Here is a 15,000-nt window from a genome sequence, read left to right as displayed (position 1 = left end):
GGCTACACACTGGGAGCATGAACATGGCTGCCTTAGCTGCTGGCTGCAGCAACTTCGAGCTAGGACAAAGTCCTTTTCAGGCAAGTACCTCCCTCCCTTTCGGCCATATTGCAAAACTTTTTGGGCACTTATCGTGCATCTATTTCGGCAGAAATGCGTGTCGCGTAAGGCTTCCGCGACACAATCTTGCTCCAGCAGCGAGATCACAACAGATGATTGGCCGCGATGTCTTCACAGCACACCACATGATTGGCTCAATGTATTTTACAACACACCACATGATTGGCTCAATGTATTCACATGTCGACGTTTTGCCGTGGAAGGGTTGTGATATTTGTAGACAACTGACTAACCCCATGCATTACTATGGAGGATTTTTTGAGTGCTGTATCTGTATCTGGTACCCCCCCTACTTTTACTTAAGTACAAAAAAAACTTGTACTTATACTTGTAGTAATATTTCATCAAGGTATTGGTACTTTTACTTGAGTACAATATTTTCGTACTTTTTCCACCTCTGCCCATAACCCATTCACCCATACACCCATAACCCATATACTCATACACCCATAGCTCATATACCCATAAACCCATAGCTCATATACCCATAAACCCATAGCTCATATACCCATAACCCATAACTCATATACCCATAACCCATATACCCATACACCCATAACTAATATACCCATAGCTCATATACCCATACACCCATAACCCATATACCCATACACCAATAGCATGCATACACCCATAACCCATAAACCCATACACCAATAGCATGCATATACCCATAGCTCATATACCCATACACCCATAGCCCATATACCCATAACCCATATACCCATACACCCATAACTCATATACCCATAGCTCATATACCCATACACCCATAACCCATATACCCATACACCAATAGCATGCATACACCCATAACTCATATACCCATACACCCATAACTCATATACCCATACACCCATAACCCATATACCCATACACCCATATACCCATACACCCATATCTCATATACCCATACACCCATATCCCATATACCCATACACCTATATCTCATATACTCATACACCCATAGCTCATATACCCATACACCCATATCTCATATACCCATACACCTATATCTTGCGTACAGCCGCGCTCCTCCTAGTCGCGTACCTGTGTGTATGTGTGTGTTCTCTCTGTCTGGTGGTGTGAAATGTCTTTCCTTCCCTCTCGTCTGCCTCTGCAGGATAGTCTGGGTGGCAACAGTCGCACGGCGATGGTTGCCACGGTGAGTCCGGCAGCAGACAACTACGACGAGACGCTGTCGACTCTTCGTTACGCCGACCGCGCCAAGAGCATCGTCAACCACGCCGTGGTCAACGAGGACCCCAACGCACGCATCATACGAGAACTCCGAGAAGAGGTGGAGAAGCTCCGAGTCCAGCTCACCCAGGCTGAGGTAAACGCGCGACACACACACACACACACACACACGGGATGGGGATGAATATGCACACACACACACACACACACACACACACACACACACACACACACACACACACACACACACACACACGGGATGGGGATGAATATGCACACACACACACATACTTGTCAGCTCAATTTGAGGAACAAGCTTTTTGAACTTTTAGAGTTGATGATGAGTGATGTGAAGGGACTTTTTACCAATTTGCACACAATTACAAGATTCATGAAATTGTAATGAGCAGTGTAGAGTGCTGTTTTTTTATGTGTGTGTATGTTTTTGCTTATGAGTCTGTGTGTGTGTGTGTGTGTGTGTGTGTGTCTGTGTGTGTGTGTCTGTGTCTGTGTGTGTGTGTGTGTGTGTGTGTGTGTGTGTGTGTGTGTAGTCCCTTAAAGCCCCGGAGCTGAAGGACAGGCTGGAGGAGTCGGAGAAGCTGATCAAGGAGATGACCGTCACCTGGGAGGAGAAACTAAGAAAGACAGAAGAGATCGCTCAGGTACACACACACACACACACATTCCCACACACACACACATGACTCACACATGATATCACTCTTAAATAAAAACATTTTCAATACTCAAACGCATGAGTACACAAACATATTCATATCTACACACACTAAAAATAGCATAATCCCATGCAGAGATCGTCTCATACATCACAGAACTTAAGTATCCACATACATATTGCTCTACATTTGTGTGTGTGTGTGTGTGTGTGTTAAGTTAAAGCTTTGCTGAGGAAAGGCTGCTTCAGTAGGCTGTGAGTCAGTGTTGACAGAGTTTCCCCTCTGTGGGTGACTGGGTGTGGCCCTGGCCATCTGTGAATGTGTGTGTATCTGTTGGTCAGCGTGTGCGTGTGTCTTTGTTAGTTGGTGTGTGTGTGTGTGTTTCTGTGTATGCTTGTCTAAGTGGTATTGTGCTTGTTTGTCATGGGTGTGTGTGTACGCGCTTGTGCTTGTGTGAATGAGTTTTTATGTGTGTGTTTTTCATATCTATTGTGTGCATGTTTGTGTGTGTGTGTGTGTGTGTGTGTGGTCCACAGGAGCGTCAGCGTCAGCTGGAGAGTCTGGGCATCTCGCTGCAGTCCTCTGGTATCCGCGTTGGAGAGGACAAGTGCTTCCTGGTCAACCTCAACGCTGACCCCGCCCTCAACGAGCTGCTTGTCTACTACCTGAAGGTACCACCACCTGTCACACACACACTCACATGCAAAATCACACATACTCGTATATTCACAACTCATAAACTTACAATATCACTATTTCCCACTCACTCACTCACTCACACACACACACACACACACCTGCATATATTCATATGCAAATTCACACATACTCATAATCTCACAAGTCTCATAAACTTACAATATCTCTCTCTCTCTCTCTCTCTCTCTCTCTCTCTCTCTCTCTCTCTCTCTCCCTGCCGCATGCACACACACTTACATACATTCATATGCAAATTCACACATACTCATAAACTTACAGTATTTCACTATCTCTCGCCCACTCTCTCTCTCACACTCTCACACACACACACACGCGTATGTTTATTCACATGCAAATTCACACAGATAAGCTTGCAAAGCTCATTCACAATCTGTCATTGTTTATCACTCTCTCCATTGCTCTCTTTTCTTTCTATCTCTCCCCATCTCTTTCTTTCTTTCTCCCCTTCTCTCTCTCTCTCTCTCTCTCTCTCTCTCTCTCTCTCTCTCTCTCTCTCTCTCTCTCTCTCTCTCTCACACACACACACACACACACACACACACACACACACACTCACCCTCACACACACAGATGTCTTGCAGTGTAAACTGCACTAGCTGTGCTCCTGCGTCCTGCTGTAGTTAGTGTGTGATTGTGTTCGTAGTCTGGCGCTCTAAGCCATCCGTGCCCCTGAGACTACTAGGCCCAAGTGTGTTGACATGACGTTCTGATCTTTTTCAAATCCGAGCCACGTGTGCGCTGGATCGGACTGGCCTTTACTGTGCCACGCACACGCACACGCGCACACACACACACACACACACACACACACACACACACACTCTGAAGCTGTTTTTTTTTCCACTGGCTTTACATTAAATCCCTTGCACAAACTTTCCTCCCTGAGAACTTTCTAAAAGTGGACTTCCTGAGTATAACAGGAGAGGCTTTGCTCTACTCGGGCTGCATGTGTGGATGTGCTGTGGAGGACCATACCCTCAGTCTCAGCCCACTTATGAGAGCTGATCCAGTTAGTCTTACCCCCTTGAAGGATATCCAAGTGATCAGACCTGTGTCTGTGTGTGTGTGTGTGTGTGTGTGTGTGTGTGTGTGTTGGGGGTTATTGTTTTTGGTCAATATTGATATTACAATTATTTGTATAATTAAAGTTAACACGTGTGGATTAATTGCACAATTTTCATAATTGCGTAATTTCAAGCTAGCACAAGTGGATTAATTGCACAGCCCTGGGTTGGATGTGAGAGTGTGTGTTGTTGCAGGCGCTGGCTGTCTGGCTGACTGGAATAATTAAAGTTTAACGCCAGCAATTTCAAAGCTAGGATTAATTGCACAGCCCTGGGTTGGATGTGAGAGTGTGTGTTGTTGCAGGCGCTGGCTGTCTGGCTGACTGGAATGGGTTACCGAGGGGGGGTGTCACCCCCAGGCAGTGATTGGGCGCTTATCTTAAAGACCTGCCTCGCTCTTTGCCCCCAGTCTGTGGGTGGTCAGCTCTGGCTGATATTAAGCGCTTTCAGATATAACCTCCGGAGTACATGCGGAGGTTTGTCAAACAGAGGTCCTACCCTTCGGATGATTCAGATATGATGCTAACCTGCGGACCTAATACTGACCTTATACGGACGTATGTATGAACGACATACACGCACATTACAGAATCTCCGTGTGGTTGTCGAGTGAGGGTGGGGGCTTGTAGAGTTCACAAGATCGCGAGATATGACGAGAATATATCGGCCGCTGCCTGTCACAGCTGCTTTTGTTTACAACGTGTAGCCTATGCATTATGTAGGCTAAAGAAGACAAATCTATTGTCGTAGACTAATACTTGAAGTAGGCTAGTCAAGTAAGCAAACAGTATTTGGATGTGTGCTTGAATAAACACATTTATCTGTTTTCAACGTTATGTACCAGAATTACTTGGCTATAAAACCCCACATCTGGTTTTATGCGTTGAGAGAGCATGCCCAAACTTTATGGTAGGCTACCAGCCAATTCAGTAGGCTAACTCAAGACTGCAAGGCCATCATACAACGCTTTTAAGCAAACAAAATACTAACATAACAGTGAAGTTTTTTTTTTTCATGGTTTATTTTTTCCAAAAGCATCCTCTCCCCATATGTCTATTCCTTTTACGTGAAGGAGCTTGTAACAAAGTTGGCTTTTTCTTCGTTTTCATTTTCTCTAGGCATATATACTCAACAAATATCAGCGAGCTCAGCTAGGTATCAATGAACAGAAAACCATGTTGGCTAACAATTTATTAAATACTCCTGTTATTGTCGCGTCAACGACGCCGTAGGCTACTGCCTTTTCAGCCTTCTGCTTATGTGATTCAGTCTTTTGAATTCGTTTTGCCATGCAGTTGTAGGCTACAACGCCTCTTGCCGTTCCTTCATGTGTTTCTATCAAAATGTTGTATGCCCTCATGGACAGTAGCTCCGTGATGTCTGCATCTTTCCAGGTCGGAGATTTTCTGGACAGCACTATGCCACTCCATCATAACACTGGCATTTAAGTCAGATCTAACCACATGGACGCACCAAAGAAACGTCACCAACACACTCTCTCACTAGGTGTGATCTTAACCGCATGTCCCTACGCCTTCATTCAGACACAGCACATTTACATAATGTCCGGAGGAAATACTAGGGGGGGAGTAGTATAAACACCGGGTGAATTCGGACTTCCACATGACCGGTTATGTCGTATCGGCAGAACCCCCGGTCTTACACATATGTCTGAAAGCGCTTATTGTCTTGACGGGCGCTGTGTGTGTGTGTGTGTGTGTGTGTGTGTGTGTGTGTGTGTGTGTGTGTGTGTGCGCATGTGTGTGTTTGTGTGTCTGGGAGGTGAATGAGAGTAGGCCAGTCATCTAAGGCAGTTTGTCTCGGAAAGTAGAGGTTTGTGGCATGCGTGTGTGTGTGTGTGTAAATATGGGCATATCTCCATCAGGCTTATCTTGATGTGTGATTTGTGTAGTATGGAAGAATTGTGCTTTCATCATAAATCATAGGCAAGCCTTATTTTGTGTACATGCGCTGAAGCAGTTAATGTGCTGTCTGTGTGTTTAAGACCATGCTAAAGTAAATATATTATGCACTCTCTCCCTGTGTGTGTTTGTGTGTGTAACTGACTGTAGGAGCACACTAAGGTGGGTTCGGCCGATTCGCAGGACATCCAGCTCTGTGGGATGGGCATCCAGGCAGAACACTGTGTCATCAACATCACGTCGGACGGAAGCGTGCTTCTCACACCCTACCGCAACTCGCGGTACGCAAACGCCATCCTCACCACAGTCATCACCCCCCCCTCTCCGCACCCTAACAGCATTAGCTCCCCGGGGGAGAATTCTCTAGTGGTTAATCCCTGCCCAAGGATCTGATAATGCCTTCTCCCTTCTCTGGCCTGTATCTGTGAGCAGACATGGGCCTGAAATATAATAATCAAAACTGGCCCCCCCCCCCCATATGTAATCATCATCTTGATGAATGAAACAGTTCTAGAGCATGATGACATGCTCAACGTTTTACCCAACGCAGATCCCCATCTGAAGTCTTTGAGAGTGTTTCTATGTTGTGGAGTTGCTATGAGGTCTCAAGGTAGATTTTCATGTCAAGGGTGCTATTATTTAGTGGAGTAAGTGCTCACACTTTTTAGTCAACTCGGGAGAGTTTAGGCCGTTGCTAAGCAAACAGTTGTCATACTAAGTACTAGGGTATTTTACTCAAGTGAATGTTGCAATGAGAAATGAGAAAATGTTAACTTAATGGCAGAGCCTCCATCTCTAGATAGATAGATACTTTATTAATCCCCAGGGGAGATTCAAGATCTCTTTATCTCTAGATCTCCTCAGGGCTCTATGAAAGGCTATGTTAGGTAAGAGCCCTCTGCGTGAGGCTTTTGAGTTCCATTGTCTCCTGTACTCACCACTCTCAATTGTCCTGTCTCTTTAGAACGTGTGTCAATGGTTCCCCGGTAACCAGCCAGCAGCAGCTTCACCATGGCGACCGCATCCTGTGGGGCAACAACCACTTCTTCAGGTAAGCCCATTAGAGGCTTCATTCATTTCCAGTTGATATATCTGCCTAGGGGGCTATTCGTGTCTGATTTTGAGTGTCTAAGTGTTTTCACAATGCATTAAGTTTGAGTGTATTATTATTGTAATATAAATACAAAGCATTAAGTTTGACATTAGTACATTATTATTGTAATATAAATAGATGGCTTTGGGGTCCGCCAGCCAAAGTTCAACATTATCAGTATCAGCACTCATCTCTAGTCCTGTGAATAATTTACATATGAACACTCCTTTTCTATCCATCTTTCTCTCTCTCTCTCTCTTCTCTTTTCCCTCTAATTATCACATTTCATTTCATGTCATTTCACATCTGTTCTTTTTCTGTTCCTGTGTTGTTGTTCTTCTCTCTTCTCCTTTTTGTTATGTGTCCCATGTTCAATTATTTTTCGCTTCCTCTCTCTTTCCCTCTCTCCCTCTCTCTCTCTCTCTCTCTTTCCTCTCTCTCCTCTCTCTCTCTCTCTCTCTCTCTCCTCCCTCTCTCTCTCTCCTCTGTCTCCCTCCCTCTCTCTCTCTTTCCCTCTCCCTCCCTCTCCTCTCTTTCCTCTCTCTCTCTCTCTCTTTCCCTCTCTCTCTCTCTCTTTCCCTCTCTCTCTCTCTCTCTCTCTCTCTCTCTCTCTCCTCTCTCTCTCTCTCCCTCTCTCTCTCTCTCTCTCTCTCTCTTTCCTCTCTCTCTCCTCTCTCCCTCTCTCTCTCTCTCTCTCTCTCTCTCTCTCTCTCTGTCTCCCTCCCTCTCTCAGGATAAACCTCCCTAAGCGCCGTTCGCGGGGCGAGGAGGAAGAGGGTGAGGGCAACATGAAGACCAGCACCAGCAACGAGCAGCTGGACGGCGACGGCGACTCGGCCAGCGAGGTGTCCAGCGAGGTCAGCTTCAGTTACGAGTTCGCCCAGACCGAGGTCATGATGAAGGCGCTCAGCAGCAACGGTGAGATGCGCCACAGGGAAGTGTGTGTGTGTGTGTGTGTGTGTGTGTGTGTATGTGTGTGCGCGCAGCTAATACCAACAATTTAACCTAAACTTCTTCTATGGATAACAATCTAAAGATGAAACACCTGCTGCTAAGATGTAACACTAGCAGTAATGTTAGCAATTTGTATGGGACTAGTGCAAAGACTCATATTTAATACTTTAGAGAGCTTCAGCTGCTCAGTCTGAGCTCATTATGAAGACACCCGAGCTGCAACAGTGTTTGCAACATTGTCCCGTGAGATTAATCACTCAGCCACTCTAATGTCATGACGCACAGTTTTGATGTTCAACTCCTTGTCTACAAATGCCCCACAAATGTGATGTTAACCTCTGGGGGTCCTAATTTTAAAAAAGGCTAGCAAAGTCTATTAACAGGCAACATTCTCATGTGTGAATTATAGGCATCATCATGTGGCATGGGGATGCATTGAGCTGACTCGTCCATGTGGCTAAAGTCTTGCCTGTGGTGTTAAATTAGCCAATAGATTTTGCCTAGTTGAAATTATCTTCATTTAGACTTAAAACGTTGAACTTTTCCACTTATTCAAATTAAGGCCTGAGGTGTTATTTGTGTGATACACAGTCGCTCCGCTTGTTTAACGTCATCCACTTGTCCCTACGTCCAAAGATACACCAGGCAAAGCTTTCCCCTTGCGTTCCAGCCGATTTCTTCTGCAGAATGTTTATTCACATCCTATAGAACATAGGATGTGACCTCACCAGCGTGTCCTACATCTACATTCCCCAGTCAGTTGTTCGTTCCTATGCTCAGAGACAGGAGTGGGTTTGGCACTGCTACTGTTCTCCTGAGGCTTCAGTTCCCCTTCACTACGCTAATACAGTGAAGTTGCACACCCTTCACATTTCAGGCTAATAAAGGATGAGATTCTAATCCTCTCATGGCCTTATTTGTGGATAGAATAGCCAAAGAATGTGTGATCATTCCCGACAAGTGACCAGCTAATAACCACTACTAATGACTTTCTCCGTCTTTATTTCAAAGCTGCTTATCCTGAAACTTTTGCCACTTTAGTCAAGATCTGCTAAATTTTAGCAGGTCTTCACACTTTGTGTATAATCTTAAAAAGGCTCCATATCCACGCGCCAATACAGAGCTGTTATGAGTACGATTATGATTATGACTGATACTCATTATTGATACTTTTGCTACAACTACAAGCACCATTTTTCCTATAATTTCACTGATAACATTGCTTCTCCTTCACTGTTGCCGTTATTGCTACTGCTGCTACCACAGCTACTGTCACCTATTGCCATTACTGCTAATACTTCTACACATGACGATAATGACGACTATGATATATCGTCATATAAAAAGGCTCCATATCCCCACACCAATACAGAGCTGTTATGAAGACGATTATGATTAGGACTGATATATTCATTATTGATACTTTTGCTACAACTACTGTCGTCACCTATTGCCATTACTGCTAATACTTCTACACATGACTATAATGACGACTATGATGAAACATTTAGGATACTAAGAGTGTGTGTGTGTGTGTGTGTCTGTGTGTCAGACCCCATGCAGGCAGTGCTGCAGAGCCTGGAGCGTCAGCACGAGGAGGAGAAGCGGTCAGCGCTCGAGCGGCAGCGTCTCATGTACGAGCAGGAGCTGCAGCAGCTGCGCAAGCGGCTGCACCCCGACCGACAGAGCACGGGCGGCTCGCAGACACTCTCACAGGCGCCGCCCTCGCAGCACGCCCAGGGCGCGCAGTACCGGAGCTGGGAGCGCCTCAGCGTCGGGTCGACGTCCGCCAGCGCCCAGCAGAGGCTGCGACAGTGGAGCGAGGAGAGGTGAGTTGGGCACTCCGGGCACGTTTCAAGTAGCGGGTCACTGGGTCAGGTAGCGGGGTCACTGGGTCATGCTAGTGTGACCTCATCATGACCTATGACTTCATCGTGACCTCGTCATACCAGTGTCAGGACGAAGAGGTGATTTGGGCACTCCGGGCATGTCTCAAGTAGCGGGTCACTGGGTCAGCGGCACTAGGGTCACGCTGGTATGACCTCATCATACCAGTGTTCAGGAGGCAGAGGAGAGGTGAGCTGGGGACTACTGGATTACACGGCCGGGCTGTAGAAGTGTGTCAGTGTAGGTAGCCTACTCAAGGATGCTAGTAGACCCCAAGCTAGTCCACAGAAGTAGAGCAAGGCTGGGAGGGATTATTCAGTGTAGAGGTGAAGCATCAGCACACCAAGTAGTGGTGGGTGAGGGCACACTAGCAGTGGGTGTGGTTTTGTAGTGTGGGGTTTTGGATCACTGGACTGGAGGTGGTGTGTTCACACCTGGGTGGGTGGTTTTAGGAAGTTTGGCAGCATGTGGCCTTGGCACAGTAGTTGTACCTTTTTGGGTGCGTGGTTTGTAGAGGCAGTGTTTTTTGAGGATGACTGGGGGGTTTTGGGCAAACTCAGACTGGCAGGTGCAGAGGAGATGTCTCAGAATGTAGCTGGAGGGACAGCTTTCTTGGCGGCTTTTGGGCACCGACTTTGAGGGTACTGGACTACAGAACTGCTGGACTGTACAGAGGCCTACTGTGGTTTTGATTTTCTTACACACTAGATTACATTACTGCTTTAATCCGTCACTAGCAGTGGGTGCCTGTTTATTTTCCAGCCAGCTAGTTCTTTGGCAATGACTAGCCGCCTCTTGATGGTACATATTGTAATGGGTGAGAACATTTACCAGACATCTCGAAGCAGACATTACAAGGCACCTGGGTACAAAGTCACCAGGCAAGGAGGACGGAGCAGAACACCCATAGGGGTGAGGATTACAGGATTACTGGGGCTTGGTAAGCTTAAGTCTGAGCTCACAAAGCCAGTAAACAAGTCCTGGCTCGCACCAGAACACCAGGGTGAAACATGTAAACACCCCTAAGAGCAGCACAGACCACAGCGTTATCAGTCAGAGCTGCAGGGCAGACCCCTCTTAAAAGAACACACCAACATTTTGGGAAATAAAATCATTTGACGTCTATGTTTAGATAGGTATCCTTCTCCTCTCTGTGCGTGCAATAACACGTCACTGTTAGCCTAGCTTAGCATAATTCACAGGAAGTTTCCTTTTAGCTATAGGCTAGCTATATGCTAACTGGTCCAACCCACTTCCAGTGAATTCAGCTAAGCTAGGCTAACAATGTCAGCCTGGGTGTGTTCCTTTGCTTTCAAGCCTCCCGGCAGACTCCACTTCAGTAGCTGGTAGCGTTCTGCCATTGGAGTTCCGTCTGGTCACGTAGGGTTGAAAGGCCTTCACAGTTAGCGGGCAGCACCTCTGTGAAGGGGTAAAGCTAATGGTCACATCACCTCACCACACCATGCTGGGCTAAGCTGGTTAAGCTGCTGTGTGGAGGAAGATCATGCGCTACATTAGCGTAGCGCAGCCATAGCATGCCAGCTGAGCACGATCACAAGGGAGGCAATGTCAGTCCAGTGGAATGTCAGTCTTGGATTGAGTTGGATTGCATCAGTGGAGCTTAGCAGCACAAGCGCGAGAGGCTCCTGCTCTGGGAGTTAGAACACGCTTTAGAACAGGGCCGCGTCATACCAGAGCTGTCAGCAGGGCGCATAAAACTCTGCACTCAGACGTCACTGTAAGAGTTTTATTATTTAATCATTCTTCCATGTGGGTATGCCTTAGTTAGAGCGCAACATTTTTCCACTATTACTAGCTAATTTACTGATAATATAAATGCATCCATATGTTTATAAGTGTCATTAAACTTTCCCCAGTTGCAGTGTAGGTGTATCATAACCTGTTGGTCTTGGCCCACTCCACATCATGAGGCAGGATAAGGCATTTTGGCCTACAAGCATGTTGTGATTGCCCAGAAGTTAACAGCGACATTAGCACTTGGGATCCTCGCCAGTGTAAACAGACCAACCAGCCAATGAAAAGCCACTAGAGGCACGACCTCAGGTTGACCGGCCAGTAAAACGCAGCCAGCGTTGTGACCTCAGATTGACCCGGCCAATGAAACGCAGCTAGCGGCAGCCCGACCTCAGATTTGCTATGCCAGTAAAGGGCACCCAGCATGTTGGCCTTACATTGACCACTAGCTTACCTGTGTGTGTGTGTGTGTGTACCCTCAGGGAGGCGGTGCTGACCCGGACCCTGCGTAAGCTACGAGAGCAGATCGTCAAGGCCAACCTGCTGGTGCAGGAGGCCGGTTTCATCGCCGAGGAGCTGGACAAGAAGACCGAGTACCGGGTCACTCTGCAGATCCCCGCCGCTAACCTCAACGCCAACAGGAAGGTCTGTCCCTGCCCTTTTTTTCTGCACACACACACACACACACACACACACACTAGCTGAGACATAGGAATGCATGCACTCATAGTAACAAATATTCATGCAATCTCAGTGGCTTCCAGGCATAACACAAACACGTGTGGATTCTTAAACACACACACATACACACACTCACACACGCTCGCTCGCTCGCTCACTCTCTGGCAATCTCCCTCAGCTAACTTCGAAGAGTGCAAACATTGTTGGATACATGTATTTACCCTCAAAATGGTTCAACAAGTCAGTCATTCAAACTCATCTACACACACACACACACACACACACACACACACACACACACACACACACACACACACACACACACAATCGCACAGTGACTTTCCCGTATACCCCGCCACCCACCCACATACATACACTCTCATAAGGACACACACACACACACACGCGCACTCTCCACTGGGCTGGGCAAGGAAAGGAAAGTGTTGAAGCAGAGTTTCCATGGCCTTGTCCATGGAGTGTCCACATCTTATTTATGTGTGTTTGGTAGGAGACCAGGACTTCGGCCTCTGCCTCTCACTCTCTCAGTACCAGCCTGACTCCTGACGGGAAAGGCTATAAAAAGCATGCTACCTAAGTGGTGTGTGTGTATATATGTTTACACCGATCCACTTGAATTAGTTTTTTTTTCCTTTCCTAAGTCTGAAGATACAAGGCCGTGTGTGTGTGTGTGTGTGTGTGTGTGTGTGTGTGTGTGTGTGTGTGTGTGTGTGTGTTGTGTGTGTGTGTGTGTGTGTGTGTGTGTGTGTGTGTTTTTTTTTGTCTGTGTATGTTTTCTCTCTGCGTCTCTGTGTTTGTTTTTTTTTTTTTTTTTTTGTCGTTTGTTTGTTTTTCTGTATGTGCTATATATGTCTAAAGCTGTGGAGACAGACTGACTGTGTGTGTTTGTGCCTCAGTGTGATCTAGTGCTGGGATACGTGTGTGTGTGTGTGCACATGTGGTGTTTAATAATGTGTGTGTGTGTGTGTGTGTGTGTGTGTGTGTCCAGCGTGACGCGGTGCTGAGCGAGCCGGCCATCCAGGTCCGGCGCAAGGGGAAGGGCAAGCAGATCTGGGCCCTGGAGAAGATGGAGAATCGACTGGTGGACATGAGGGAGCTCTACCAGGAGTGGAAGGACTACGACGACGACAACCCTGTGAGACATCACACACACACACACACTCTCACACTCTCACACTCTACCTCTTCTCTATCCCACTCTTGATAAGTACATCTTCCTCATTAAACACCCAGGCCATTCACTCCCCCACATTAAATAGGATTTGACTACAGGACAAAGGCCAGTTTGCATGTTGCCATGGTGATTTGCCATCAGTAGTTGTAATGCGTTCGGTCTCGTGCGACAAGTAGTTTGCATAAACCTCAGACATGGAATGAGGCAGCTTTTGGATGACAAATGTTACATGGATTAAAACAAAACGTGTTTATATTGTTATGTACCTGTGGTCATTGTGTATTTTGTATTGTATTGTAAGCGTCTTTGAGTGTCTTGAACAGCTCTATAAAAGTGAAATGTATCATCATTATTATTATTATTATTATTATTATTATTATTATTATTATTGTTATTATATGTATTATTGTTATTGTTTTTCTCCAGGTGATGCGCTCTTACCTGAGGCGGGCAGACCCCTTCTTTGACGAGCAGGAGAACCACAGTCTGATCGGGGTGGCCAACGTCTTCCTGTCCTGTCTTTTCTACGACGTCAAACTGCAGTACGCTGTGCCCATCATCAACCAGAAGGGAGAGGTGAGGGGTCAGGGCATGGACATGACTGCAGCGGCCGAGAGGTCTTCTCGTGGACGGACATAACATATAACAGGACATTAAAGTTGTCAATTGTTAGTTTGGTTAGTTTGTCCATTTTAAGTTTTAAGAGATTTGTATTGCCACTCTTGAGGTCTCTGAAATGCTTTCTCAACTCAGTTCAGACATAAATATATTTCTAAAGGGTTGTACTGACAGTTTCATGTATGGTATACATAAAATAATGTATATTAGCTGGTTATTTATATTAAGTGTTATGCCACATTGTTTATGCTTGTGTGTTAATCAGTGAATTGTCTGCATGTTTGTTTTTCATTGGTGTGCTAATTTGTCACTCATGAATATTATCATGTGCATGTATGCGTGTGTGTGTGTGTGTGTCTGTCTGTGTGTTAGGTGGCGGGTCGTCTGCACGTGGAGGTGGTGCGTGTGGCGGGTGGTGTAGATGAGAGCATGGCGGGCGGAGATGACAGCGATGGCAGCCCAGAGGGGGAAGTGCAGGAGAGGAAGCTTGTCTGCATGGTGAGCCAACGTCTACATCACTTCCTGTACTGTTAGGGAGAGGGCACATCCCTTCCTGCTAGCAAGTGTACTTCATTGCGTGTTAATTGCTACGAAACCAATTGTAAAGTGACTGTTGTGATTCTAAATGCTATTTGCTATGTGCCACATCCTTCTGCGAGGTTGCCGTATAGAAAATGGCTAGTCACTTTCTCCCCCTGCTCGTCCATCTGTAATTAGGTTAAAGTGACTGTTGTGATTCTAAATGAGTCTGATCCCTTAGAAAGGTTGGCATGCTGGAAATGCGACGCAGTAGTCAATGCTAGCCCAGCTTTAATCAGCTTAAGTGTTTTGATTCTTTGTCTCCGGAATCCCTTTACTGCCTCTCCTAACCCCACCCCTGTTCTTCCTCGTCCTCCTCCTCATCTCCATCCCCATCTCCCTGTTCTTCCTCGTCCTCCTCCTCATCTCCATCTCTCTCTCTCTCTCTCTCTCTCTTCTTTCCCTGCTGTAGATTAAGATCCTGCAGGCCACAGGTCTGCCCCAGTACCTGTCCAACTTTGTGTTCTGCCAGTACTCGTTCTGGGACCAGGCCGAGCCGGTCATCGTGGCGCCCGAGGTCGACCCCTCCGCCTCCTCC

The 15,000-nt window shown here is 46.5% G+C and overlaps 1 protein-coding gene across 1 annotated transcript in view; it reads left to right on the top strand.

Annotated features, from left to right (window-relative positions):
• The window catches only part of kif13ba (kinesin family member 13Ba), a 69,261-nt gene that overhangs the window by 34,881 nt on the left and 19,380 nt on the right, over positions 1 to 15,000 (top strand). Inside the window, 12 exon segments of the mRNA XM_048270866.1 lie at positions 1,244 to 1,456; positions 1,872 to 1,982; positions 2,534 to 2,668; positions 5,854 to 5,984; positions 6,668 to 6,754; positions 7,530 to 7,714; positions 9,303 to 9,579; positions 11,875 to 12,037; positions 13,080 to 13,226; positions 13,692 to 13,841; positions 14,256 to 14,381; positions 14,875 to 15,000. The exon segment at positions 14,875 to 15,000 is cut by the window's right edge and continues 48 nt beyond it. Of these exon segments, the coding sequence (XP_048126823.1) occupies positions 1,244 to 1,456; positions 1,872 to 1,982; positions 2,534 to 2,668; positions 5,854 to 5,984; positions 6,668 to 6,754; positions 7,530 to 7,714; positions 9,303 to 9,579; positions 11,875 to 12,037; positions 13,080 to 13,226; positions 13,692 to 13,841; positions 14,256 to 14,381; positions 14,875 to 15,000 (1,851 nt within the window).

This window comes from Alosa alosa, chromosome 19 (genome assembly GCF_017589495.1).
Source record: "Alosa alosa isolate M-15738 ecotype Scorff River chromosome 19, AALO_Geno_1.1, whole genome shotgun sequence".
In the NCBI taxonomy this organism is placed as follows: Eukaryota; Metazoa; Chordata; class Actinopteri; order Clupeiformes; family Clupeidae; genus Alosa; species Alosa alosa.
This window is presented reverse-complemented; position numbering and strand designations above follow the sequence as displayed.